Source organism: Prionailurus bengalensis, chromosome E1, assembly GCF_016509475.1.
Source record: "Prionailurus bengalensis isolate Pbe53 chromosome E1, Fcat_Pben_1.1_paternal_pri, whole genome shotgun sequence".
Classification (NCBI taxonomy): Eukaryota; Metazoa; Chordata; class Mammalia; order Carnivora; family Felidae; genus Prionailurus; species Prionailurus bengalensis.
This window is the reverse complement of record NC_057347.1, coordinates 42,251,893-42,277,696: the sequence shown is the minus strand read 5'-3', so window position 1 is coordinate 42,277,696 and position 25,804 is coordinate 42,251,893. Positions and strand designations below refer to the sequence as shown.

At 37.2% G+C, this 25,804-nt stretch overlaps 1 protein-coding gene across 6 annotated transcripts in view; it reads left to right on the top strand.

The window, feature by feature from the left end:
• Nucleotides 1-25,804, top strand: part of GPATCH8 (G-patch domain containing 8) — a 99,266-nt gene that overhangs the window by 40,996 nt on the left and 32,466 nt on the right. For 3 of the 6 annotated variants that reach the window (XM_043584723.1, XM_043584722.1, XM_043584724.1), the window contains 3 exons: nucleotides 14,758-14,802; nucleotides 16,898-16,965; nucleotides 19,183-19,269. In XM_043584723.1, coding sequence (XP_043440658.1) covers nucleotides 16,939-16,965; nucleotides 19,183-19,269 — 114 coding nt within the window. In that variant the 5' untranslated portion in view covers nucleotides 14,758-14,802; nucleotides 16,898-16,938. The remainder of the gene's footprint in view (nucleotides 1-14,757; nucleotides 14,803-16,897; nucleotides 16,966-19,182; nucleotides 19,270-25,804) is intronic. The other 3 variants (XM_043584719.1, XM_043584721.1, XM_043584720.1) reach the window with 1 other exon arrangement.

Sequence of the window (25,804 nt, the reverse complement as noted above, 5' to 3'; positions counted from 1 at the left end):
TGTGCTCACTCTGTGCTAGATAACTGACTCCTGGATCTGTGGTTTGTTTTATTTTTTTTTCAACGTTTATTTATTTTTGGGACAGAGAGAGACAGAGCATGAACGGGAGAGGGGCAGAGAGAGAGGGAGACACAGAATCGGAAACAGGCTCCAGGCTCTGAGCCATCATCAGCCCAGAGCCCGACGCGGGGCTCGAACTCCCGGACCGCGAGATCGTGACCTGGCTGAAGTCGGACGCTTAACCGACTGCGCCACCCAGGCGCCCCTGGATCTGTGTTTTTAATGCTGTGTGCATTTTAGGGTCCCTAAACCCCTAATTTTCATGTATTTTTCAATGATTCTGAGGTCTTTAGTTTTTGCCACTTCTGAGCCTAATTTACAATACCTAACAGTCCCAATCACTAAACTGTGGCATTGGGAAAACTGGATAGCAACTCAGAAACAAGAGGTTGGATCCACACTGTCATTTCTTACCCCAACATATATTCCAGATGAATAAAATATTTAAATGTTAAAAAAATCTTAAGATCACTATGGTGAGCAATGAGATAATTATTATTTTAAAAATAATGTTGATGGGGCGCCTGGGTGGCTCACTCGGTTAAACGTCTGATTCTTGATCTCAGCTCACGTCTTGATCTCAGGGTCATGAGTTCAAGCTATGTGTTGGGCTCTGTGCTGGGCATGAAGCCTACTTAAAAATAATAATAATAGTAGGGTGCCTGGGTGGCTCAGTTGGTTAAGTGTTCAACTTTTGGTTTCGGCTCAGGTCATGATCTCATGGCTTTGTGGGTTCGAGCCCCACGTTGAGCTCTGTGCTGTCAGCAAAGAGCCTGCTTGGGATTCCCTCTCTCCCTCTCTAGCTGCCCTTCCTCCACTCATGCTGTCTCTGCCCCTCTCAAAATAAATAAATAAACTTAAAAAATTAAAAAAAGAAATAATGTTGGAATGAGAACATCTTTTCTAGATTTAACTGCAAGCCCAGAAGTCTTTAAAAAGGATACATTTTACTATTTCATTGCAAATAAAAAAGAAAAAACAAGTAACAAACTGGGGGAAATATTTGCAATATCTCCTTATAGACAAAGGAAAAATTTCCTTCATGTGTTTATTACCTAAAAGAACTTACTACCTAAAGAGAAAAGGGGACATGATATGAACACTGTTTATAGAAAAATAATGCAAATGACCTTTAAGTGTATGAAAATATTTTCAGTCCTTCTTATAATAGAAATATTCTTTATCTAATTATTCATCTATGTATTTTTAGAAATATGCATTTGTAACCACAAATACAGTTTTTCACTTTTGCTTTGGAAAGGTTAAAAAAAATTAGCCTGGTCGTATTTTGGGAAAACAGGTATTTGCATCATAGCCAATGACAATATAAATTGGTAAACCACTGCAGAGAACAATTTGAATTACTTTAAGATTAAAATGCATGGTTCCTTGGGGCCAGCAATTCTAATTTTCTGTTCTTCGCTACTCTTTGAAATGCACAAAATAATGTATGATTGAGATTATTATATTATTTCACGATAATTTAAGACTGGAAACAGTTGGCCATATTTTATTGATTCCAAGACATTTTTTGAATATTTTAATAAAGATAAAATCAGATGCATCTTCTTAATGGCATTATAGTTATAATTGGAAGCTTTTAAATTTTTTTGTGGCACATAAAATGTGTTTTATGGTTAATGACCATTTTGGATTTGAAGAAATAGACCACTGAAATTGTATAAAGGGAAACCATGCAGCTTTAAAATGATTGAAGTACATTAGTATGTATTCAGTATGTGTAGAACAATTTCCATGGTAGAAAAGTAGAAAAGGTACAGAACAGTGTGTGCTATATGTTAAAACTATCATTGGTGTTATATACATAGATATATATAGATAGTGTTATATACATACTTATACATATATACATATGTGTGTGTATATGTGTGTGCATATATAGACCGATAGATACACGCCTCCTGCTTAAAATCAGTATTTTGTTTCCCAGATCAGGTGATCTGTTTGAAAGCTTTACTTGAGCACCTATTTACATTATTTAAAATGAGTTACACGTCAACCCCTAACCAATTTTCAAAAACACAGCTGCCTATCTGTGAATTAAAAGAAAGTTGTTGGGATATAAAATACTTACACATTTCTTTTTTATTACAAAATAATTAGTATGGTTGTTAACAAACAGTTGCTTTCTGTGTAGGAACATGTCTGTCCCTTTTGTTGATATGTAAGAAGCTTCTCCAAAGTTCTAGTGTATATGGAATGTATTTCTAGATTTCTCATGTGTCTTTTTCTTAAAAATATTGAATTAGATTTTTGAGAATGAAATATAAACATATTACTGTGCAAAAACCTTTGATTGAAAAATATTGTGTCAAGAGCCATGAACTAAGGTATTCCACTGTGAAACTTTAAATGGGCACACTCTGGGATATGACTATATATTTGTTTGTATTTGCCTATATATTTGTTCGTATTTGCTTGACTATGCAGAAAAAAATCCTTGTAAAGGTAGATTCTGAAGGGAAACTGAATTACTTTTCACTGTATTCTCTCTTTTTTTTCAATGTTTATTTTTGAGAGAGAGAGAGAGAGAGAGAGAGAGAGAGCGCGCGCGCAAGTGGGAGAGGGGCAGAGAAAGAGGGAGACACAGAATCCAGAGCAGAAGCAGGCTCCAGGCTCTGAGCTGTCAGCACAGAGCCTGACACGGGGCTCAAACTCATGAACCGTGAGATCACGATCTGAGCTGAAGTCAGATGCTTAGCTGACTGAGCCACCCAGATGCTTGGCTTTTTACTATATTCTTTTAAAATTTGATACAGTATACTTACATTGCTATTTAAAAATACAGAAAATTATTTTGAAAAAGAGTAGGCGGAATTAAAGCAGAGTAGAGCAGGGTGTGTTTCTTTGGTTTTATATATATGTGCCAGCCATCCCCTTTGGCTTGCAGTTTCGGTTAGCAAATAAATGATGAATATAGTTGGGTAGGGCCTATATTACCTAGTAATAACAGTGTTATTACTACTTTTTTTACTGAAGGAAAACTAGACTTGGATTGAATACAACAGAAATATGTAGTGTTATAATTTAGACTTTATTGTTAAATTAGAATGTTGATCTTTATTTATTTATTTTTTTAGTGTTTATTTATTTATTGTGGGGGCAGAGAGAGAGAATTCCGAACAGGCTCTGCACAATTTGCAAGGAGCTTGACGTGAGGCTTGATCCCATTAACAGTGAGATCATGACCTGAGCCAAAACCAGGAGTCAGATGCTTAACTGACGGAGCCACCGAGGTGCCCCAGAATGTTGACCTTTTAAAACTTCACTAACTTCCTAAGAAAAATCATTCTTTGATTGAGAAAAACGAGCTTTCCTTTATTTTATATTTTAAGTAAACTGAACCCCCAATGTGGGGCTCGAACTCATGACCCTGAGATCAAGAGTCATGTGCTCTTCTGACTGAGCCAGCCAGGCACCTCCATAAATTTTCCTTTAATATTCTAATGATATAGGTAAATTTTATGGATAGGGTCTTTGTAAAATCTAAGTTGCTATCTTTCTACGTTAGTTTACTTTTGAAATTTATTTTCCTTTAGGAAAAGGAAATTACATTGAGTACACATTATATGCAAAACACTGATATAGAATCTAAATGTTTTGTATGTTGCACTTAATGATATAGGTATTAGTGTACTCATTTCATAAATGAAGAAACAGTTTTAGAAAGGGCATACAGCTAGAGTTTCTGCCATTCAAGTATAAGCACAACTTTGAAATCAGTGGTTTTTTATGTATACCTTTGCCTTTCTCAGAAAAAGCTGATAACTGAAAATAAGAGTAGTTGGGGGAGGACATACATGTAGCTCCCCCAAATCACAAAGGTATGGATTGTCATACTTGAAGTGGGTCTAGCTGAAGGAGCCTGTAGCTGAATTACCTCTTTTTCCTGCTAATTAAATGATCTTCTCAATCTTTACACAGTTGCCAAAAGCAAGCATAATTTTTAGTAGTTCATGTATCACATTTAGTAAGATACAGATTCTATAGAACCTATGACCTTCTGAATGAAATTTCATTAATATAAACAAAAGAGGAAGCCCATTCAGTAAATAAAATTAGAATTGGCAGTCTGCAATAAGAGGTCTGGGTTTTAAGGCTAGACTAAAAAGGAAGAGGGATTAGGGAGAGAAGAGGAGATCATGAGCTCAGTTGCTGTATAGACTATTTGTCTCAATATAGAGATTGTCACATTTGAAAGGTACATCATAAGACATTAAATATATGTTAAGTTTGTGGCAAAATAACAGGAGAAAAGTGGCAAGTTTTTCAAATGAATATTTGGAACAGATAAGTTGCAGAAGTCTATTTTATCATTCGCGTCCCTTTTTTTTTAAAACTATGAAAAGATAGAGTGAACCAGTTACAGAAGCAGATTGGACATTATCAAGGAAGATTACTTTACTTTTTTTTTTAATGTAAAAAAAACAATTCATTTTTGAGAGAGAGAGAGCATGAGTGGGAGAGGGGCAGAGAGAGGGAGACACACAAAATCCAAAGCAGGCTCCAGACTCTGAGCTGTCAGCACAGAGCCCGACACAGGGCTTGAACTTGGGTACTGCAAGATCATGACCTGAGCCAAACCTGAAGCTTAACCAACTGAGCCATCCAGCACCCCAAGGAAGATTACTTTTTTTTTTTTTTAAAGGAAGATTAAAAGAGGAACTAGTGAAGAATTACATGGAATTATTTGCACATTATTGAATACTTTGTTCAAGAAACCATATAATGAATATATATAATGTTATAAAGACACTACCCTTACTCCTAGAGTTTGCTGTTTATTTTCGGAGTTAAATGCGGGAAATCTTAAAGAGTAAATGCTGTAAGTCCTCAGAAGAAGGAATGACTAGGGAAGACTTCACTGTGAAGTCTTGAGGAATGAGGAATGGATATTACTAAAGATAGGAAATACTTGTGTACACAAGGTGATTACAGTTGGCCAAGAGTAGGCATGACTGGTTGGAGTAGAGAATGCCCATAGAGCAGTGGATTTTTTACCTTTTTTTTTTTCTTTTAAAGAAGAACCTCTCCACGTATTTTTTTGATGTTGAACCTTAATATATAAAGGCAGGGGTCACCTGGGTGGCTCAGTCAGTTAAGGGTCAGACTTCAGCTCAGGTCCTGATCTCACGGTTTGTGAGTTCAAGCCCCACATCAGGCTCTTCACTGACAGTGTGGAGTCTGCTTGGGATTCTCTCTTTCCCCTCTGTCTCTGCCCCTTCCCCCCACCCCACCCCTATATAAATAAACTTTGAAAGGATAAAAGGTGGGGGGGTGGATGACACAGTTGTTTTGGTTGAAGCAGAGTCCTGGGTCTCCAGAAGCAGTTTGGAAACCATAAGTAGAAGGCAGTGATAGGAAAGTGGTTTGAATAGGCACAAATCAAATACTTATTGAGTGTTTACCATGTGCCAAGCACTTAAATAGTTAATTCTTACAAGTCCGTGAAATAATTATTGTTATTTTCAGTGTGCAGGAGGAGAAACTGAGGCTTAGAGAAGCTTAGTAAGTTACCCAAGAATAAGCAACCGTGAACAACAGTATCAGAATTCAAACCTCGGTTTTTCACACTCTAAAACCATGCTCTTAACTACCCACACTGAATGCGAGGCTTTAATACTATACCAATCTAGAACTTTATTTTGTAAACCAAAGGCAGTTTTTGATCAGAGGAGAGACTTTCATAGCAAAAAGAGATATTAAAGATAATTTTATCTAAAATTCATTTTACAGATGGAGGAATTTAGGCTTAGGGTTCTAAAATGTCTTTGTAATAGTGCTGAAACCCAGCCCCAATTCTCTGATTTATGATCTAATTTTCTTCCCAGTATACCAGCCAGGATATTTGTGGTGGAATTTAAGTACTAGAATGTTCATGATATGTCTGAAGATGAATGGAAGACCATTTAGAAAGTTGTCACGGCATAAGATGATGAGGACTTAGAGCGATAGCAGTGAAGAAGATGTAGGTATGAAGGATGATAAAACATCAACCAAAAAGCACAGTGTACAGTTAGTTCATGCATGCATCTGACTAGCAGACCCTTGTTCACTGGGTTTAGTGATACTCCTTTATAATAGCTACTAGCATTTTATTAAGTGTTCAATGAGTGCTTGCATATGGATTCTCTAATTTAAATGCTCTTTGAGGTAGATATTGTTCCTGTGTTTCAGATGAGAAAATTCACATTCTGAGCCATGCTTTACCCAAGACCTGGTAGTAAATAAGTGGTAGAATAATGGTGCCAAAAGTATGCTTTTAATCAGTATACTATAATGTACTTAAAGTCTATGTGGTGGCTCACTTCTGTGTTCTGGAGAGATACAATGGTGGTGAGAAATGCAAGTATTACAGAATTGAAACATGTAGTGGTTATTCTGGCCAAAAAAATTCACAGGTAGCTGTGAATGTGGTATTTTTTTCTTAGGGCACTTTAAGGGATGGTTGTTTATTGGTTTTTATAACTTCTGTCTTATTACTCTAATTTTCTGCCATATTATTCATATTTCTCTCCTGTAGCACTTTTAATATTCTTATATAAATAGTGTTTTTGTGTCTTTTAGCCCTCGTTAGACTATAAACTTTTGAATGATAATAATTGTGCATTTACATGTTCTCTGTTTTCTTTTTTAATTCTGCATAAATTTATTGAATCCTTAGAATATGCCAGATTTGATGGGGTGCCTGGGTGGCTTATTCAGTTAATCATCCAACTCTTGATTTTGGCTCAGGTCATGATCTCATGGTTGTGAGGTGGAGCCCCACATCAGGCTCTGTGCTAACAGCACAGAACCTGCTTGGGATTCTCTCTCTCTCTCTCTCTCTCTCTCTCTCTCTCTCTCTCTACCTCTTCCCCACTCATGTGTGTTCTCTTTCTCAAAAAAAAAAAAAAAACTTAAAAAGTGTATTAGTGATTTGGGGTCTGAATTCATATAATACTGTTTATTTTTCTTTGTAGTCTTTTTTTCTTTTGAGAGAGTGTACATGAGTGGGGGAGGGGCAGAGAAAGGGGGAGACAGGATCCAAAGCAGTTTCCTCGCTGCCAGCAGTGGGCCTGATACGGGGCTTGAACTCCTGAACTGTGAGATCTTGACCTGAGCAGAAGCTGGACATTCAACTGACTGAACCACCCAGGTGCCCCTATTTTTTCTTTATAGTCTTATTCTTAGCCTGATTTTATATTGTTTCCTACTGCATTACTTATGAACTTCTTTGACTAGGTTAATTTGAATGATTAAAATGAAACTGGTTTATGTAGAAATTGGGTTACTTATTTAGGCAAGAAAGTGGAGTGTCCAAGAAACTTTTTAAATGAGCAATATAGAGCATACAGTGATGATGCTGTTTTTGTAAATAGACTAGTCCAACCAGGTAGAAATACTTGAAATTATAAACATTCACTAGTGAACCAGTATTTGATAGATAGGAACCAAGAGGAAACAAAATTGCTTTCAATGCTATATGGATTCATAGAGTTTAGGACTGTAAAAAAAAATTTTTTTTCTAGGGATGCCCTAACATCTCTGGACTCTTAGCAGAGAGTCCAAAGGAAATAAGGGAGATTTTTGAGTAATTTCAATCTACTTGACATTCTGAATTCTTATATTCCATGCAGAGTTCATCTATTATAAATGGGACATACCATGGATTAATATCTTGCTATTCAGTACACATACATAGCCACTATTGTCTTCCTCCACATGCCAATAAATAGTAAAACATTTTGACAGTGTTTATTCAATTTTTCATAAGCTGAATAATTTATTAGATGATTTGAACTATATGTTTAATTGGGCGAAGTTCTTGCTAAAATTATGCTTCTTTAAATTTATACTTTCGGCTTGGATTTAATATTTGTGTAACATTGCTTTTCAAACTCAGTCTCATTTTGTTAACAGAATTATATGTGGGAAAGATTTTTGGGTAATACTTGGGTTATTGGTCCTGGATAATCACTTTGTCCCATCTGTAAATAGGATTGTTTCATTATCACCAATTTGTATGTAAAACATTACATTTTTGTCACAGCTTCTATTTTAGAGCATCATTCATTTTATTTTGGAAGTGAAAGGAAAACAAATGATTTTAATTTTCTGAAGCCTTAAGGAGGTAAATGGTTTAGAGTCCAACAACATCCTACATGGTGATTTATGGTTTCCAAAGCTTCTTCTGTTTGTTATATCTTGATCTGCATACCGATCCTGAGACCTTAGGGGAGGCTGTGGAGACTCAGGCTCTGGTTGTCAAAGGTGACACAAATGCTTAGAAATGATCTCTTATTGGAGAACTGAGATTTTGTAGCCCAGCTTTTTTTGGGACTACCTAGAAAAATATAGAAAGAAAAAAATTAAAGATAAACTGGGGAGAAGGTAATGTGGAAAGTAAAGGAGGAGAAGTTTAAATGAAGGTGGAAAGTCTTTTTTGGGTTATTGAGTGATCCTGGAATAGTAAAAAATTCTCAGTGTAGTTATGGAAAAATAACCAATAGTAAGAGAATATAACTCCAATAGGGTGTTGGATTGTTGGATTATTAGAGTGCCATAGGACTCGCTACTATCCACATAACTCTCCGAAATATTTTCTACTCAGATATTTTCCACTCCTTATAGCTTAAGAATTGAAGTCAGCCGTGGTGCCTGGTGGGCTCCATCAGAAGAGCATGTGACTCTTGATCTTGGGGTCATGAGTTTGAGCCCCACATTGGGTGTAGAGATTAAGTACTTAAATAAATAAACTTGAAGTGAGCCTTAGAGAATATTAAGTCTAACTCCTTAAACGTGTAATGCTGGTTTCTCCCTGACTGCTAACGAGCAACAGTAGATAAAACAAATTGAACAAGCCTCTCATGAACAGTAATGCAAAATTCAAATATTTCTTTATAATAGCTTACATATCTTTTGAGATATGGAAACCTGTATAATATGGCCATGTGTTCTATTTGATAAAATAATTACATGATTACAAGACAGTAAATTATCAGTATTTTGTGCATTAAGCAGAAAGCACCATGATGACTAAATATATAGACCTGAACAAGTCCTAGACCCACTATGAACATGTTCATTCTTTTGAGTCAGCAAATGCTTTTTAATTGAACACTGCTCTATCCCAGATCCTGTGTCAGTTATTCAGGATACAAACAGAAGTAAAACTCAGGGCACAGAAGTGTTACCTAATTTTTTTTTAATGTTTGTTTATTTTTGAGAGTGAGAATGAGAGAGAGTGAGCACGAGCAGGGGAGGAGCAGAGAGAGAGAGGGAGACACAGAATCTGAAACAGGCTCCAGGCTCTGAGCTGTCAGCACAGAGCCTATCCCGGGGCTCAAAAACTCACAAGCTGTGAGATCATGACCTGAGCCGAAGTTGGGCACTCAACCAACTGAGCCAATCAGGCACCCTTAACCTTTTTTTTTTTTTTTTTTTAAACTAAGGACCTAATATTCTTTCTCCCTCTTCCCCCTGAGCCCCATATTTTGGGTTATTTTAACCTGAAATTGTATTTATTAAATTGATTTTCCCATTTAAAAAATTTGAATTGATCATAGTGGTTAGCATGAAACAACCTTCAGTGAGTCAAGAGATTTTTAGCCCAAACGGGTGCCCGGGTGGCTCAGTCTGTTGAGTGTCCAACTTTTGACTTTGGCTCAGGGCATGATCTCACAGTTCGTGAGTTTGAGCCCTGAGTCCAGCTCTGTGCTGCCAGTGTAGAGCCTGTTTGGGATTCTCGTTTCTCTACCCTCTCTCTGCCCCTTCCCCACTCACACTCACAGGTGCGTGTGCATGCTCTCTCTCCCTCCCCCTCCCTCTCCCTCTCTCTCCCTCTTTCTCTCTCTCTCTCTCTCTCTCTCTCTCTCTCTCTCTCTCTCAAAATAAGTAAACTTTAAAAAAAAATTAGCCGAAGCAATCTTACCTGGAGTAAAAGTTTGATTTTCTTTAGGTGACTTTTTTTTTAATTGAAAGCATCTCACAGTTCCATTTATTAATCTTTTCTAAGGGCTTGTGTATCTCATGTCATCTGTGGATGACATGTCCTTTTCAGGTTTAACATTCTGATTCCATAAAATGTTTACTGAACCCTTTTTTTTTTTAATTTCTTAATTTTTTATTTATTTTTGAGAGATCAAGCACTAGCAGAGGAAGGGCAGAGAAAGAGGGAGACACAGAATCCGAAGCAGGCTCCAGGCTCTAGGCTCTGAGCTGTCAGCACAGAGCCCTATGCAGGGCTCAGACTCACAAATTGTGAGATCATGACCTGAGCTGAAGTTGGATGCTTAACCCACTGAGCCACCCAAGCACCCCACTAAAGCCTTTTGCCCTGTCTTTGTCCTCATTTACATTTTTTTAAATTATTAAAAAATAATAAATTTTTTACAATTTATTTTTGAGAGGTAGAGAGCAAGCAGGGGAGGGGCAGAGAGAGAGGGAAACACAGAATCCAAAGTAGGCTCCAGGCTCTGAGCTGTCAGCACAGAGCCCAATGCGGAGCTTGAACTTATGAATTGTGAGATCATGACCTGAGCTGAAGTCGGTCATTCAGCCGAGACACCCAGGCGCCCTATGTCCTTGTTTAGTAACATTTAATAGTAATAGTAATTTTTATATTAATATATATTTATAATATATTTTAATTATTAATACTAAATTATTAATCACAGGCTATGTGATTAAAATTTAACTACTTTATCTTGTAAAGCTAGCCCTGATACTTTGGTAAGATGGAAGGATGGGAATTCTTTTAGGTCACAGTTAAATTTCTGTGCTCTTAGAAAACATCTGTTTTTGAAAATCAAAATAATCTGGTTGTTGTATAGATCACTAAACAGGCTATGGCAAGAATATAGTTAGTTTGGTAGTATTGGAGAATTTGAATTCTGTTGAGTAGGAAATCTTTTTTCCTTTTTTTTAACGTTAAAGTCTATAGGAATAATATGCTTGATGTTTCCAGTTAATGTTTGCAGGGAGATGGCATATATCATATTAGAGTTTAAATGATGCTGAAAGTAATCATTCTTTTTATGATACCAAAGACTATTCTTTTCAGAAGAAATTTGCAAAAATGAAACTTTGGCTTGGAAATAGATATACCATTTTTTCTCTGTTTCTGAAAGCTGTATGTATCACTGTTTTAATAATGAAATTATATTTAAATACATTAACATAGCTTAGTATATAGAGTCCTTTTTTTTTTTTTTTAAGTTTATTTATTTTGAGAGAGAGAGAGAGAGAAAGAAAGCATGGGAGGGGCAGAAAGAGAGAATCCCAAGCCTGCTCCTCAGTGTCAGCTGTCAGTGCAGAGCCTGAGAACTAGGAGATCATGACCTGGGTTGAAACCAAGAGTCATACACTTAACTGACTAAGCCACTCAGGCACTCCTAGAGTACTCTATTTTGAATAGTTTCGCAAATCAGAAAATATTTCATACATGTGTTTGAGTTGCTTAAAGTAAGAAAGATGTCAGGTTAGGTTCTTGGTCTTAATCAGTTTAATGGCCTTTTGGAAGTGAATATTGTGACTTTTGATGGCTTTTACTTATTTCTGCTTTATTAGGGTCAGTCTTTAAAAACAATTGTAGACATCTTAAGATATTTTTAAGCTTTTTCAGATATATACATTTAAACTTTTTCAGATATATATATAAATGTTCTGTTCCCCGCCCCCATGCCAGAAGTTTAAGTTGGTAAGATAATTTTGTTTAATTATAGGTAATTACTGGGGTTTAGGACTCTGTTGATCATTGCCATTTGCCCAGTGCCTTCCAACAGTGTAGTAGCAATTCAACAAATATTTGTAATGAATATTTGTTGTTGAATGAATCTTAGTAAGGGGAAAGACAGCAGAGAGAAATTGAGGTGTTCTTGTATCTGTTGACTATCCAGCCAGTGTTTTAATCACTTTGGAAGCTTCTTCATTTCTAATTTGTTTCTGTAGGGAAATCCTATATGTCTTCTGATTCTGAAGTGTGACTGATTACCAAATTATGGTTGTCCTTTAATATTTTCTTCTCAATTGTTCTATTCCTTGAGTTTTTCTCTTTAAAAATAGTGTTTCTCAAAAAAGTATTTCTCTTCAGTCCAGTTCTTTGGGCCAGTTTTGTAGATTAATGTATCTTTAACTATATTAAAATCAAAAGTGATTCATGAGGGATTATTCTCAGAAACAAGGTGGCTATAGTTAATCAGTGAATTTTTGTATTTGGCCTTATTCTCTTCTCTCTCTTTAGTTATGATAAGTCATAATAGCTTCACGTTTTTTAAACGTTTATTTGTTAGAGCATGAGTAAGGGAGGGGCAGAGAGAGAGGGGGGGATAGAGAATCTGAAGCAAGCTTTATGCTCAGCACAGAGTCTGACACAGGGCTTGATCCCAGGACCCTGAGATCATGATCTGTGCCGAAATCAAGAGTCCGATGCTTAACCCAGGTGCACATTTTAGCAAGAGATGCTTATATGCACATTTTAAAGTTTGATTTAGAAAATATGAATATCAATTTTTCCCCATCATATGAATACATTAGTATTGGCATATTCTAGATCTGGTAGGGTTCCTCCCCCCGCTGCCCCACTTCTCCATTTGGCCGGATCACAGAGTATTTATTGATCTTTGGCTGAGGAGGACAATTTCTTTTATAGAAAATATTTAGTGTTTTGATTGAAGTTGCCTCCTTTGGAGTGAAATAAGTAACAAAATGTTAATTTAATGAATCTTAAGAGAGATTTTCTCCTTTAAAAGAAACAAAGAGTAGGGAACCTGGATTTAGTTCAGTTTTTTAAATTTTATTTTTATTTTTTAAACATTTTATTTTTAAGTAACCTCTACACCCAACATGGGGCAGGGACTTAAAACCCTGAGATCAAGAGTCATATGCTGTACTGACTCAACCAGCCAGTAGAACCCCTAGTTCAATTATTTTAAAAAAGAAGTTGAGTTTTCTAGAGAATATCCTATCAGCAAACATTTGGTTGCTACCTACCTTTTGAAAAGTCATCACTGGGGCGCCTGGGTGGCGCAGTCGGTTAAGCGTCCGACTTTAGCCAGGTCACGATCTCGCGGTCCGGGAGTTCGAGCCCCGCGTCGGGCTCTGGGCTGATGGCTCAGAGCCTGGAGCCTGTTTCCGATTCTGTGTCTCCCTCTCTCTCTGCCCCTCCCCCGTTCATGCTCTGTCTCTCTCTGTCCCAAAAATAAATAAACGTTGAAAAAAAAAAATTAAAAAAAAAAAAAAAAAAGAAAAGTCATCACTATCAGTTGTTATTCAGGTGTTCCACAGTAGTGTCTTTATGATGGGATTTGTCATTAATCACGAGTGAATGGAGAGGATTTTTTCCTTGGTTTGGACCCTCTTTAATAATGGAAAGAAATTGCTGCTTGGCCCAGGCAATAAAGTCATCTACAGACTGTTTTTTGTTTTGGGTGTTGTTGTTGTTGTTGTTGTTGTCACATATATGTATAGATATTTTTATAAGTAAGCTCTACGCCCAATGTGGGGCTTGAACTCATGACCCCAAGATTGAGTTGCATGCTCCACCGACTGAACCAGCCAGGCACCCCTGTATTTTTTTTAATTGAAGTGTAATGAACACACAGTGTTATATTACTTTCAGGTGTGCAGGATGATTCAGCAGTTAAGTGTAGTTCCCTGCTGTCACCAAACAATGTTCTAACAATACCTTCAGATTATTTTTTTTTAATTATTATTATTTTTTTTTTAGCATTTATTCATTTTTGAGACAGAGAGAGACAGAGCATGAATGGGGGAAGGTCAGAGAGAGAGGGAGACACAGAATCTGAAACAGGCTCCAGGCTCTGAGCCGTCAGCACAGAGCCCGACGCGGGGCTCGAACTCACGGACCATGAGATCATGACCTGAGCCGAAGTCGGCCGCCCAACCGACTGAGCCACCCAGGCGCCCCAGATTATTTTTGAAGCCAGACTGTTTGTTTTCTGTGATGAGTTACCTCTGAGGGGATTAATTGTAAATGTGACAGCCATCTTGATGCCACTTTCTGGAGTCCTGGTCTCCTTCAAAGCTGGGCTTTGTTGTATGCAAAAAGATGTTGGCAAGCCTGGGAACACTTCATTAAAAGGAAGCAAATTTCTGAGGAAATTTACTTGAAGAGTTTTATTCATTCATATCAGAACTCTAATGCACATAAGTTTTCTAAGCACTTAGTGTACAAGGTTATTTTCCAGACCTCTTATTTATTATATTTTTTTTAACAAGGTCTTGATGATTCCCCTCCCAACCCACAGATCCTCTTAGAGTTCTTTTACTGAAGGAAATGACTTGATCACTCTCCAGTTGATCTGTCTTTGATGTTATTTCTTCAAGAAGTCTGAAGTTGGGCCCTGAATACTGATTTACCAGAATGAATAGTTAAGTGAGAGATTGGAAGCTAGAGCGAGTTCTTGCTGTAACATGCCCCCCTCCCCCCACCGCTCCCTGCATTATTAAAGAGGAGGTTGGACATATTCCCGAGTAACAGCGCAAAAATCTCACACCCTGGTCAGACCAATGTGAAAACAACTGCTGGAGCTGGAAGTGTCCTTCCTCTGTCTGCAGCTGAAATTGGGGGAGGGACAAACCAATAATTATTTTACCCCTCCTTATCTGCCTGCTAGAAGGCCTGTTTCCTGCCCTCATGGTTTCTGCCTAACAGATGGTGTTTCTTTTTTACAGCATTATGATCCTGGACTTGTTGTGGTGATGGTAAACTTAGCAGTGGTAATTTTTTATTTTCAGACTGAATTACTCCTTTTGTCATCAGTGCACCAATATGTTAGGCTTACTTTCTCTGTTGTAGCCTTCATCCTTCTGCTTGGTCTTTTTCATTTTCCTTTCCTTTCCTTATGCAACTTGTCTGATCCTTGTTCATTAAAGGGTAATGTTAAGAAGGGATGTATCTGTTTGTGTTAGAACTGCCAAAAAAATCAGTTAAAACATTAAATTCTAATACTGTCAAAAACTTGATTTCCCCACAATGTAATGGGCACTAGCACTTGCTACTGCAATTTATAAATAAATTAAAACAAACTTTGACTGCCTTAGGAGGCAAAAGTACTAATGCAGAGTTTATAAACAGGGGTTTACAGAGGTAATGAATTTGTACCAAAACTTTCTTGATTCTTGCAAAACAAATTCTGACAGACTGAAAAAACCAAAACAAAACAAAAAAAAGGAAATTTCTTTGACATTTCTTTTCAATTCTTTCATTGGACCATTTGTGTATTTTACCAGTAAATCCCTGATTGAGACGTTATGAAAGTGATATTGCACCTAGGAAGTCATTTTTATAACCTGTCTTCAATTTGGTCCTTTTGCTAAAGATTGCAGTCACTGCTTATTTATTATACCATTGGGCATAAGGTAGTAATGCATTTTCATTTTGATTAACTGGCAGTCTTTAACAGTATCTAAAAGAAGTCTGTATTTTAGAACTTTTTTCTCTTTTTTTTTCTGGCATGAAATGGTCTTTATTAACTTCAACTTTCACTGTTAATTATTCCTAATTATCTCCTTATTTATTGTTTGAAAACAATAATGAGATATTGGTGATAAGTAAACTTCTGAATTTGTTTTTCATTATGTTTTAAAGACAAAAATTACACACAAGTATGGAGCAACTGGATATGAGTGGTTGCCAGTCACTTAGAGAATAGTTTCTTCTTTTTTCTCCAGGACTCCAGTCATGAATATGGCATTTATTTAGCTATTTATTTATTTATTTATTTATTTATTTATTTTTAATTGGTTTTGGTAATACCTCAGATTTAGCCTGACAAAACTCATCTTTTAGCCCAAAGGTATAATACATATGTGTGTATAACAACAACAAAAACACAAAACAAACAAACAAACAAAAAAACAGTTGTTTACACCAGCCTGAGTGAAATGATGAGGGAAGTAAACATTGTGTTTTTTCACTAAAGGTGTGCAACGGATAAGGTAAGTAAGTCCTCTTTTCAGTGGGCTTACATCACAATAAAAAGCGCAAGTTGTGATGTAAAACAGCTGTGGTAGTAAAGTGCTTGTCTGCCCCATTTTGCTTTGTTTGGCTGGTTATGAGTGGATTAAATATACATTTAAAAAAATCTCCAGCATAGATTGATTAGTTAAAAGTCAATTTTCTTCGCAACTAGTCCTTTTCACAGCTTACCGATTGCTATAGCCAGTGTTAAATCCACTCTGGAAAATGGGATCTCAGAGCACCAGTTTAAAAGTAAAATTTGTCCCTAAGGGCAACTAACTGTTGCTTTTTATTTAAAAATTTTTCACAGCCCCAGTTAATTGTAAAACATCTTTTGAAAACAAAAAAAAATATTAAACATGCTGAGTTGCAGTTACCTAGTTGCAGGTTTCCTGTATCATGTTTGAAACAGTGCCCTTTTATTTAAGCATGTAATTTGAAGTATTTATTACTGGTTTTAAAAGTGTATGTGGGGGGATGTCAGTAGATAGTAAGAGTGAAATGATTCTTAATGGAAAGTTATTTGGGGGTCTTTTTAAAAAGCAATTTCTAAAGTTTTTGATTTTAAATCTCCTGGTGCCATTGCTTAGAAGTGCTTTGCATTATTTATTTAATTTTGCCATAGTAATCTGGAATTATTTCCAACTGGAACGTCAACCAAGGTGGTTAGTTGGGCTTAAACTGGGAGAGGTAGGTTTGGTCGTAAGCTGTGAGAATGGCTTGTGTTTGGTTCACTGTAGCTTTCTGGTCTCTGCACTCCAAGGCAAGATCTCTAACCACCCAAACCCAATGTATGAAGTGAACTGTTGGCTTAGCTTTGCCTCTTACCTTGATTATGTGTTCCTGTTACAGGGAGAACAGATCCCATTCCGATTGTCGTCAAATATGATGTCATGGGCATGGGTCGCATGGAAATGGAGGTAAATTGATCTCGTTAGTTTATTTTTTTTAATGTTGTATTTATTGGTATTCCAAATTCAGATGCTAATGCAAGAATACATTTATCACAGTACTCCAGTGTTTATAGCAGCACTCTCAACAATAGCCAGATTATGGAAAGAGCCTAAATGTCCATCAACTGATGAATGGATAAAGAAATTGTGGTTTATATACACAACGGAGTACTACGTGGCAATGAGAAAGAATGAAATATGGCCCTTTGTAGCAATGTGGATGGAACTGGAGAGTGTTATCCTAAGTGAAATAAGCCATACAGAGAAAGACAGATACCATATGTGTTCACTCTTATGTGGATCCTGAGAAACTTAACAGGAACCCATGAGGGAGGGGAAGGAAAAAAAAAAAAAAAGAGGTTAGAGTGGGAAAGAGCCAAAGCAATAAGAGACTCTTAAAAACTGAGAGCAAACTGAGGGCTGATGGGGGGTGGGAGGGAGAAGAGGGTGGGTGGTGGGTATTGAGGAGGGCACCTGTTGGGATGATTACTAGGTGTTGTATGGAAACCAATTTGACAATGTATTTCATATATTTAAAAAAAAAAAGAATACATATATTAGAATGTAATTTTAGTGTTTTTCTTTGGTCATTTAAAAATATATTGTACATTCTGGGGTGCCTGGGTGGCTCAGTTGGTCGAATGTCTGACTCTTGATTTCAGCTCAGATCATGATCCCAGAGTCACGGACTCAGCACTGAGCATGGAGCCTGCTTAAAATTCTCAGGGCACCTGGGTGGCTCAGTCCGTTAAACATCTGACTCTTGATTTCAGCTCAGGTCATGATCTCACAGTTAGTGAGTTCAAGCCCCGCATCAGGCTCCTTGCTGACGGTGTGGAGCCTGCTTGGGATTCTCTCTCTGCCCCTCCCCACTCACATGTGTGCTTTCTCTCTCAAACTAAGTAAATAAACTTAAAATTTCTCATGGTACCTGGGTGGCTCAGTTGGTTAAGCGTCTGACTTCAGCTCAGGTCATGGTCTCACAGTTTGTGAGTTTGAACCTACATCAGGCTCCCTGCTGTCAATTCAGAGCCCGCTTTGGATCCTCTGTCTCCCTGTCTCTCTGCCCCTCTCCCGCTTGCACTCTTTCTCTCAAACATAAAAATAAACCTTTAAAAAATAAATAGAAATTCTCTCTCCCTCTGCCCCTCTCCTGCACTCATGTGTTCTCTCTAAAATAAAAAGTTAAAATATATATTTTTAAAAATTTTTTAAAAATTGATTTATTTTGAGAGAGAGACAGTGCAGGTGGGGAAGGGACAGAGAGAGAGAGAGAGAGGGAGGGAGGGAGGAAACCCCAAGCAGGCTCTGGACTGGCAGCGCAGAGCCCAACGTGGGATTCGAACCCATGAAACTGCGAGGTCGTGACCTGAGCTAAAACCAAGACTCGGATGCTTACCTGACTGAACCACCCAGATGCCCCCCCAAAATATATATTTTTTTTACATTCTCACCTACTGCTGCTTTTGAGGCAGGTAGATGACAGATAATTCCCCTATTTTAACAGAGGCATAAAGAAGTTGGATGTTGCGGTTTTGTTTTGTTTTGTTTTGTTTGTTTTTTGTTTTTTTTAGAAGAAAGCGCTTGCAAGCAAGGGAGAGGCAGAGGGAGAGGGAGGGAGAGAACCCCAAGCAAGCTCCATGCTCAGCACTGAGCCCTACGCAGGGCTCAATCTCATGTCCCAAGCTGAAATCATGCATTGGATGCCTAACTGACTGAGCCACCCGGGCGCTCCACGAAGCTGAATGTTTTGCCCAGGGTTGTACCACAAGGCAAGATCAGACTTCAAACCCAGACCCTGGTGCTCATTTCATTAGCCGTTGTTGTTCAACTCTAAAAATGTTTGTTGTGGTAGAAGCTTTGCCCATGTGTACAGCTGTCATCTGTGATACCTTCTTTTCATTGCCTAAAATCTTTTCTCCATTCATTCCTAATTCTTTGGCATTAAACGTCGAAGTAAAGTCTGTTATTATCAAAAATGTGCCTGTTGGGAACCACCAGCACAAAAGGATTAATTAGCTATTTTGCACACATATTTCTTGTGAGGTGACAATAAAGCAAGAGGTGGCTGAGTATAATATGAAGTTTTTAATTTTCACGCAATACCGTAGTACAAATGACTTTTTAATAGTTAATTGGGGGGTTCTTTAGGAATGGAGACTAATTATATCTATTTTTGTGAAGCTTGATTATGCTGAAGATGCTACCGAACGGCGCCGTGTCCTAGAAGTAGAAAAAGAAGACACAGAAGAATTGAGACAGAAGTATAAGGTACTTAAATGAAGCCAGTCTTGCATGTTGGGTGCTCACACTGAAAGAGGTACTTGTTTTGGTGAAGAGGATCTCTTTTGATTACAGCATTTATTTGACATTTGGTGATGATTAGTAGTAGGCCTCAGGTTTCTGTTACTTGCCTATTTGTTGCCTTTGTAAAAACTGTAGAGCTAATACTCTGTTGGGATGATTGCATTTGTATTTGAAAACACAGTGCCTGGTACACAGTAGGTGGTAGTAGCAGTAAAAATTGTTATTTAAGATTCCTTTGGGAACTTGAAAGTATTGCTAAGCCTTTTATTTTTCAGCAGATTAGGTATTTTAAGAATAATAAATTGAGAACTTTAGTATTTTCCTTTTTAAAGGATTAGTTATAGAAAACTGCAGTTTAAACCATATTGTAAGTTAGCTTTCAAATAGACTGGCCAGGGAACATGCCTTTCAGGATGTACTATGCCCAGTCTCTACCAAAAAAATAGGTAAATTTGAAGATAAGAAACAAGTTAAGATTATTGGTCATGATCCTTAAAGTGGGAAGAGGGAAAAAGGATTTATTTTTAAAAATCTGTTCTACCATACAAATATATACAACACAAAAACTGAACTGTAAGGAGAAATTTTATATTTACCACAATAGTGGGAGATTTTAATGTATCTCCTTCAGTAACTGATTTAAAAAGTAGGAGAAAAAAAAATCAACAAAAGACATTTGAAAGATTTGAATAGTACATTAACAAATTTCACCTAATGGTTGGTATAGAACTATGAATCCACAATCACTGAAAATCAAAAATTTTGAACATATATGGAACATTTATTTAATCAAAATTTTCTACCATAATCTGTGTCATAAATAAAGTATCAACAATTTTGAAGAATTGAAATCAAGCAAGCCACAAAGCAACCAAGTTTTAAAATAAAAGGTATGATTTAAAAAAAACAAAACCAAACCCTGTTATATTTTGAGAAAATTATTAGTTTCCAGTCAGTGGAAGAAAAATTCACAGTGGTAACTGGAAAATATTTTGAACTGAAAGATACAAATACTGTATTTCACAATTTATAGAAGTAGCCTTAAGTAACATATTTTAATTTTTTTTAATTTTTGATGCATTTATTTACATATTGTTATAAATATGTGCTTCATTCACTAATTTACACACTCTTTTTTAATTTTATTTTTTTAGTTTATATCCAAATTAGCATATAGTGCAACAATGATTTCAGGAGTAGATTCCTTAGTGCCCCTTCCCCATTTAGCCCATCCCCCCTCCTGTACCCCTTCCAGTAACCCTCTGTTTGTTCTCCATATTTATGAGTCTCTTGTGTTTTGTCCCCCTCCCTGTTTTTATATTATTTTTGCTTCCCATCCCTTATGTTCATCTGTTTTGTCTCTTTAAAGTCCTCATATGAGTGAAGTCATATATTTGTCTTTCTGTGACTAATTTCACTTAGCATAATACCCTCCAGTTGCATCCACGTAGTTGCAAATGGCAAGATTTCATTCTTTTTGATTGCCGAGTAATACTCCATTGTGTGTGTGTGTGTGTGTGTGTGTGTGTGTGTGTGTGTGTATCTTCTTTATCCACATACCACATCTTCTTTATCCATTCATCCATCGATGGACATTTGGGCTCTTTCCATACTTTGGCTGTTGTTGATAGTGCTGCTTATAAACATTGGGGTGCATGTGTCCCTTCAAAACAGCACACCTGTATCCCTTGGATAAATACCTAGTAGTGCAATTGGTAGGTCATAGGGTAGTTCTCTTTTTAGTTTTTTGAGGAACCTCCATACTGTTTTCCAGAGTGGCTGCAACAGCTTACATTCCCATTTAATTTTATTTTAATGTTTATTTATTTTTGAGAGAGAGGGAGTATGTATTTTGAGAGAGAGGGAGGGGCAGAGAGAGAGGGAGACACACAGAATCCGAAGCAGATTCCAGGCTCTGAGCCCGATGCGGGGCTTGAACTCATGAACCATGAGATCATGACCTGAGCTGAAGTCGGTCACTTAATCAACTGAGCCACCCAGGTGCCCCCCTCAAGTAATATATTTGATAGCAAATATATATCCTTAAATGCTGTGTTAGAGAAAGCAAGAAATGAAGTAAATGTTTCTCTCAGGAAGTTAGAGAAAGAATAGCAAAGTAAACACAAAGAAATAATAAAAGATTAAGAAAACAAAAATGAAGCATAAAACAAAGCCAAAAGTTAGCTGTTTGATGTACTTGTGATATTAAGAAAGAAAAGAGCTTAGAAAACCAGTATCCATAATGAAAAAAGACATTATTGCAGATGTAGTAGACAGCACTAAAAGATAAAAATATTATGAATAACTTTATTCCATTGAATGCAAAAATAAGATTTAAATGGACAAATTCCTAAGAAATAGAACTTGCTAAAGTATACTAAAAAAAAAGAAAAGAAAGAAAACTTCAGTAGTTCTGTACCTATTATATAAATTGAATCTGTAGTAAAAAAGTCTTTCCAGAAAGCCCAATTAACTTCACTTAGTGAATTCTGTCAAAATTCATATAGGAAGTCACTTCAGTCTTAAGCAATAATTTCTAATCTTCCAGAGAATTGAAAATGAAGAAAAAACTCCCCGCTCATTTAGTGAGAGTCTAGTACCACCTTGATGCTAAATCCTGACAAGGATACTTACATGATATTCTGATTTAAAATACAGATGCAAATCTTAAAACACGAGAAATTACTGAACCAATTTAGGATGTGTCAGTTACTCCAGGAATGCAAAATTGATTTAATGTTAGAAATACAGTCAACCACATTAAGAGATTAAAGGAAAAAAACTATATGATCGTCTCAATAAATGTAAAAAAAAACAAAAAACCAGTATATAACATTCTTCATTCATGCATGATGAAAAGTTTTGTCCAAATTGATAAGAAAGAACCTTCCTTAACCAGATAGAATGCTTACAAAAACCATATAGGAAACATCATACAGTCTTTAATTGGTCTCAAAATATTAATACCTGACCTAGGTGTTCGTGCTGTGAATAGAAAGTGTAAATCCTTTAGGTCCACCAGTGAACTGGTCTGAAATTCCAATCTCTTATTTGTTTATATCCTGATAGATGGCGAGTTTCTTGATGTGTTTAAGAGACAGCAGGTAATGATAATAGTGAAATTTTTTTAGTTCCTGTTTCAAGGATGAAGACAGTTTTCTTTTTTTAATTCTTATTACTATTTTTTTTCTTAATGTTTATTTTTTGAAGGAGAGTTCACACGAGGGAGGGGCACAGAGAGAGGGGAGACACAGCATCTGAAGAAGCTCTAGGCTCTGAGCTGTCAGCACAGAGCCCGATGCAGGGCTTGAACTCATGAAACATGAGATCATGACCTGAGCCAAAGTCGGACACTTAACCAACTAAGCCACCCAGGCGCCCATATTTATTTATTTTTTTAAGTAATCTTTACACTCAACATGGGGCTTGAACTCCCAACCCCAAGATCAAGAGTTGCATGCTCTATGTTGGGTTCATGGGACAGTGCATACACTGGTGCTATTACTAATATGTTCTCTGCTTTTCTGTATGTTTGAAGCATCTTATAATTAAAAACTAAAAATAAATAGATAAAAAGAATCAACATACATGGAATAAAAAAAAAATTGCATGTTCTATCAGCTGAGCCAGCCAGGTGCACCATGCAGAGAACTCTTCCTATTTCTGAACTTTTCGCAGGGAGAGCTTAATTAGCCTCTTACCATCAAGGTCCTGAGGCCTAATCTTCAAGCATCTAGGGATTTCTCTGTCTTGTTGAGCTCAGCTCTATGTTAAATTTCTTGTGTTTTGAGGTGTCTGGCTGGCTCAGTTGGTTAAGCGTCCTACTTTTGGATCTTGACTCAGTTCTTGATCTCAGGGTCAGAAGTTCATGCCACGCATTGGGCTCCAAACTGGGCATAAAGCCTACTTACAACGGGGGCGCCTGGGTGGCTCAGTCGGTTAAGCGTCCGACTTCAGCTCAGGTCATGATCTCGCGGTCCGTGAGTTTGAGCCCCGCGTCGGGCTCTGTGCTGACCGCTCGGAGCCTGGAGCCTGTTTCGGATTCTGTGTCTCCCTCTCTCTCTGACCCTCCCCCATTCATTCTCTCTCTCTCTCTGTCTCAAAAATAAATAAACGTTAAAAAAAAATTTTTTTTAAAGCCTACTTAAAATGAATGAATGAATGAATGAATAATTTTTTAATGTTTGTTTTATCCAGGATTATAACATGGCGAAATCATCTTCATTCCCTTCCTTTTTTCCTTTCGTAGTCTCTTATCCCTACCCTTTTCTTTATGCACTAGTCAACCCTTTTGGACTGGCTTTAGCACTTTTTACTGAACCACTTTATTCAAGGCCACAAAACGCCTGTTTTTGCTAAGTCCAGTAGACTTTTTCAAACTTGTATTACATATTTTAAAAAAAATTTTTTAATATTTATTTTTGAGAGAGAGGGGTGCAGAGTGGGAGCAGGGGAGGAGCAGAGAGAGAGGGAGACAGAGAATCTGAAACAGCCTCCAGGCTCCAAGCTGTCAGCACAGAGCCTGACGCAGGGCTCAAACCCATGAACCATGAGATCATGACCTGAACCAAAGTCGGACACTCAACCAACTGAGCCACCCAGATGCCCCCAAACTTGTATTCCATTTTGTTTCTTGGCAGCATTCAATACAATTGACCATTTTTTCCTCTTTAAAGCCTTTTCTTTTCTCTTGTTTTTGAAGATTTTATAGTTTCCTAGATTCCTCCTTCCTATCTCCCTTACTGCTTCTATATAGATTCCTTTTTGGTCCCTTCTTTTCTGCCTGAACTTTAGATGTTAGAGTTCTTCATATTCAGACCTGGGCACTCTTTTTTCTTTCTAACACTGTCCTTAGGCACTGAATGGTTATGACATTATGTTTCATTATCTTTCATTTGGTTCTTTTTTCATCCTTTAGGTTCTTTTTTATCTTTAGGTGTTAGCTTAGAAATCTTCCCTCATCACCCAATTTAAATAAATCCTCCACTCTACCTCATTCTCTTGTAACACTCTCTTTTATCATTTATAATTATAAAATTTTGTTTGTTCACTTTCTTATAGTCTGTCTACAGTACTGGGCAGAAGGGGCCTTGAGGAGAGAGACTGTGTCTATTTGCCCGTTTATATACTGTATTCAACATAATGCCTGACACATAAATAGTCAGTAAATACGAGTTGAATAAATAATTTCTTTGAAATAAGGGGAAAATCCAGATTTATTTGGTATACTGTCCAAAATAGAAATATTCTAGGGGTGCCTGGGTGGTCAGTACATTAAGTGTCTGACTCTTGGTTTTGGCTCAGGTCATGATCTCACAGTTTCATGAGTTCAAGCCCCACATCAGGCTGTGCTGGCAGCACAGAGCCTCCTTGGGATTCTCCTTTCTCCCTCTCTCTCTGCCCCGCCCCAACTTGCACTGTCTCTGTCTCAAAATAAAGAAACTTAAAGAAATATTCTAAAGACTACATTTTATGTATTGTTTTCAAGTAGAAGTCTTAGGCAGATGTATCTGATGGGAAGATCATATGTCTGAACCCTGGGTTTTTGTCTTTTGGTTTTTTTTTTTTTTAAGTTTATTTATTTATTTTGAGAGAGGGAGAGCATGTGTTCATGCACACGGGGAACGGGCAGAGAGAGAGGAAGAGAATCTGAAGCAGGCTCCTCACTGTGAGTGCAGAGCCTGACATGGGGACATGGGGCTCGAATTTACAAACCCTGAGATCATGACCTGAGCCAAAGTCAGATGCTTAACCAACTGAGCCACCCAGGTGCCCCTGAACCCTGGTTTTAAGGGAGGTTGAGAAAGTGAGTTTTCTGATTTCTATCTTGGGAAAACCAGCACTGATAAAGAAGGCTATCCACAAGTTGCTTAACAGCCAGACAACATGAAACTACCCAGGCTGCTTAGCAGAAATGATGCTGAATGATTGAATATGGCAAAAATTACAGTGTGCTGTATGGTCACTTTGTAGTTTTAATAAATTTATCCAAACTAGTTCAATACTGACATTCCACAAAATACAGCAACCTTTTCTTGTTTACTGATTAAGTAGCTTATGTGAGAAATGGTAGATGATAGAACTGCCTTAAAAATGTATCCAGAAGATACGAAACTGAATAGAAGGCCAATGTCAGAAGGCTTTGAAATGAGACTTATCTTTAGATCTGTTAACTAGAGGAGCTACTAATTGTGAGACTAATATATCTACCCTTGCTGTAAAAGGCTAACAAGTAATCATTTGTCTTTTTTTTAATTTTATTTATTTTAAAGAGAGCGTGAGCGGGAGAGAGGGGCAGAGGGAGAGACAGTATCCCAACCAGGCTCCACTTTCAGTGCGGAGCCTGATAGAGGGTTCAATCCCATGACCGTGGGATTATGACCTGAGATGAAATAGAATCAGATGCTCAACTGAGTGAGCCCCCCAGATGCACCAGTAGTCATTTATCATTCCTTATCTATTATATATTCTTAAAGTAAGCTAGAGAAAAGAAAATATT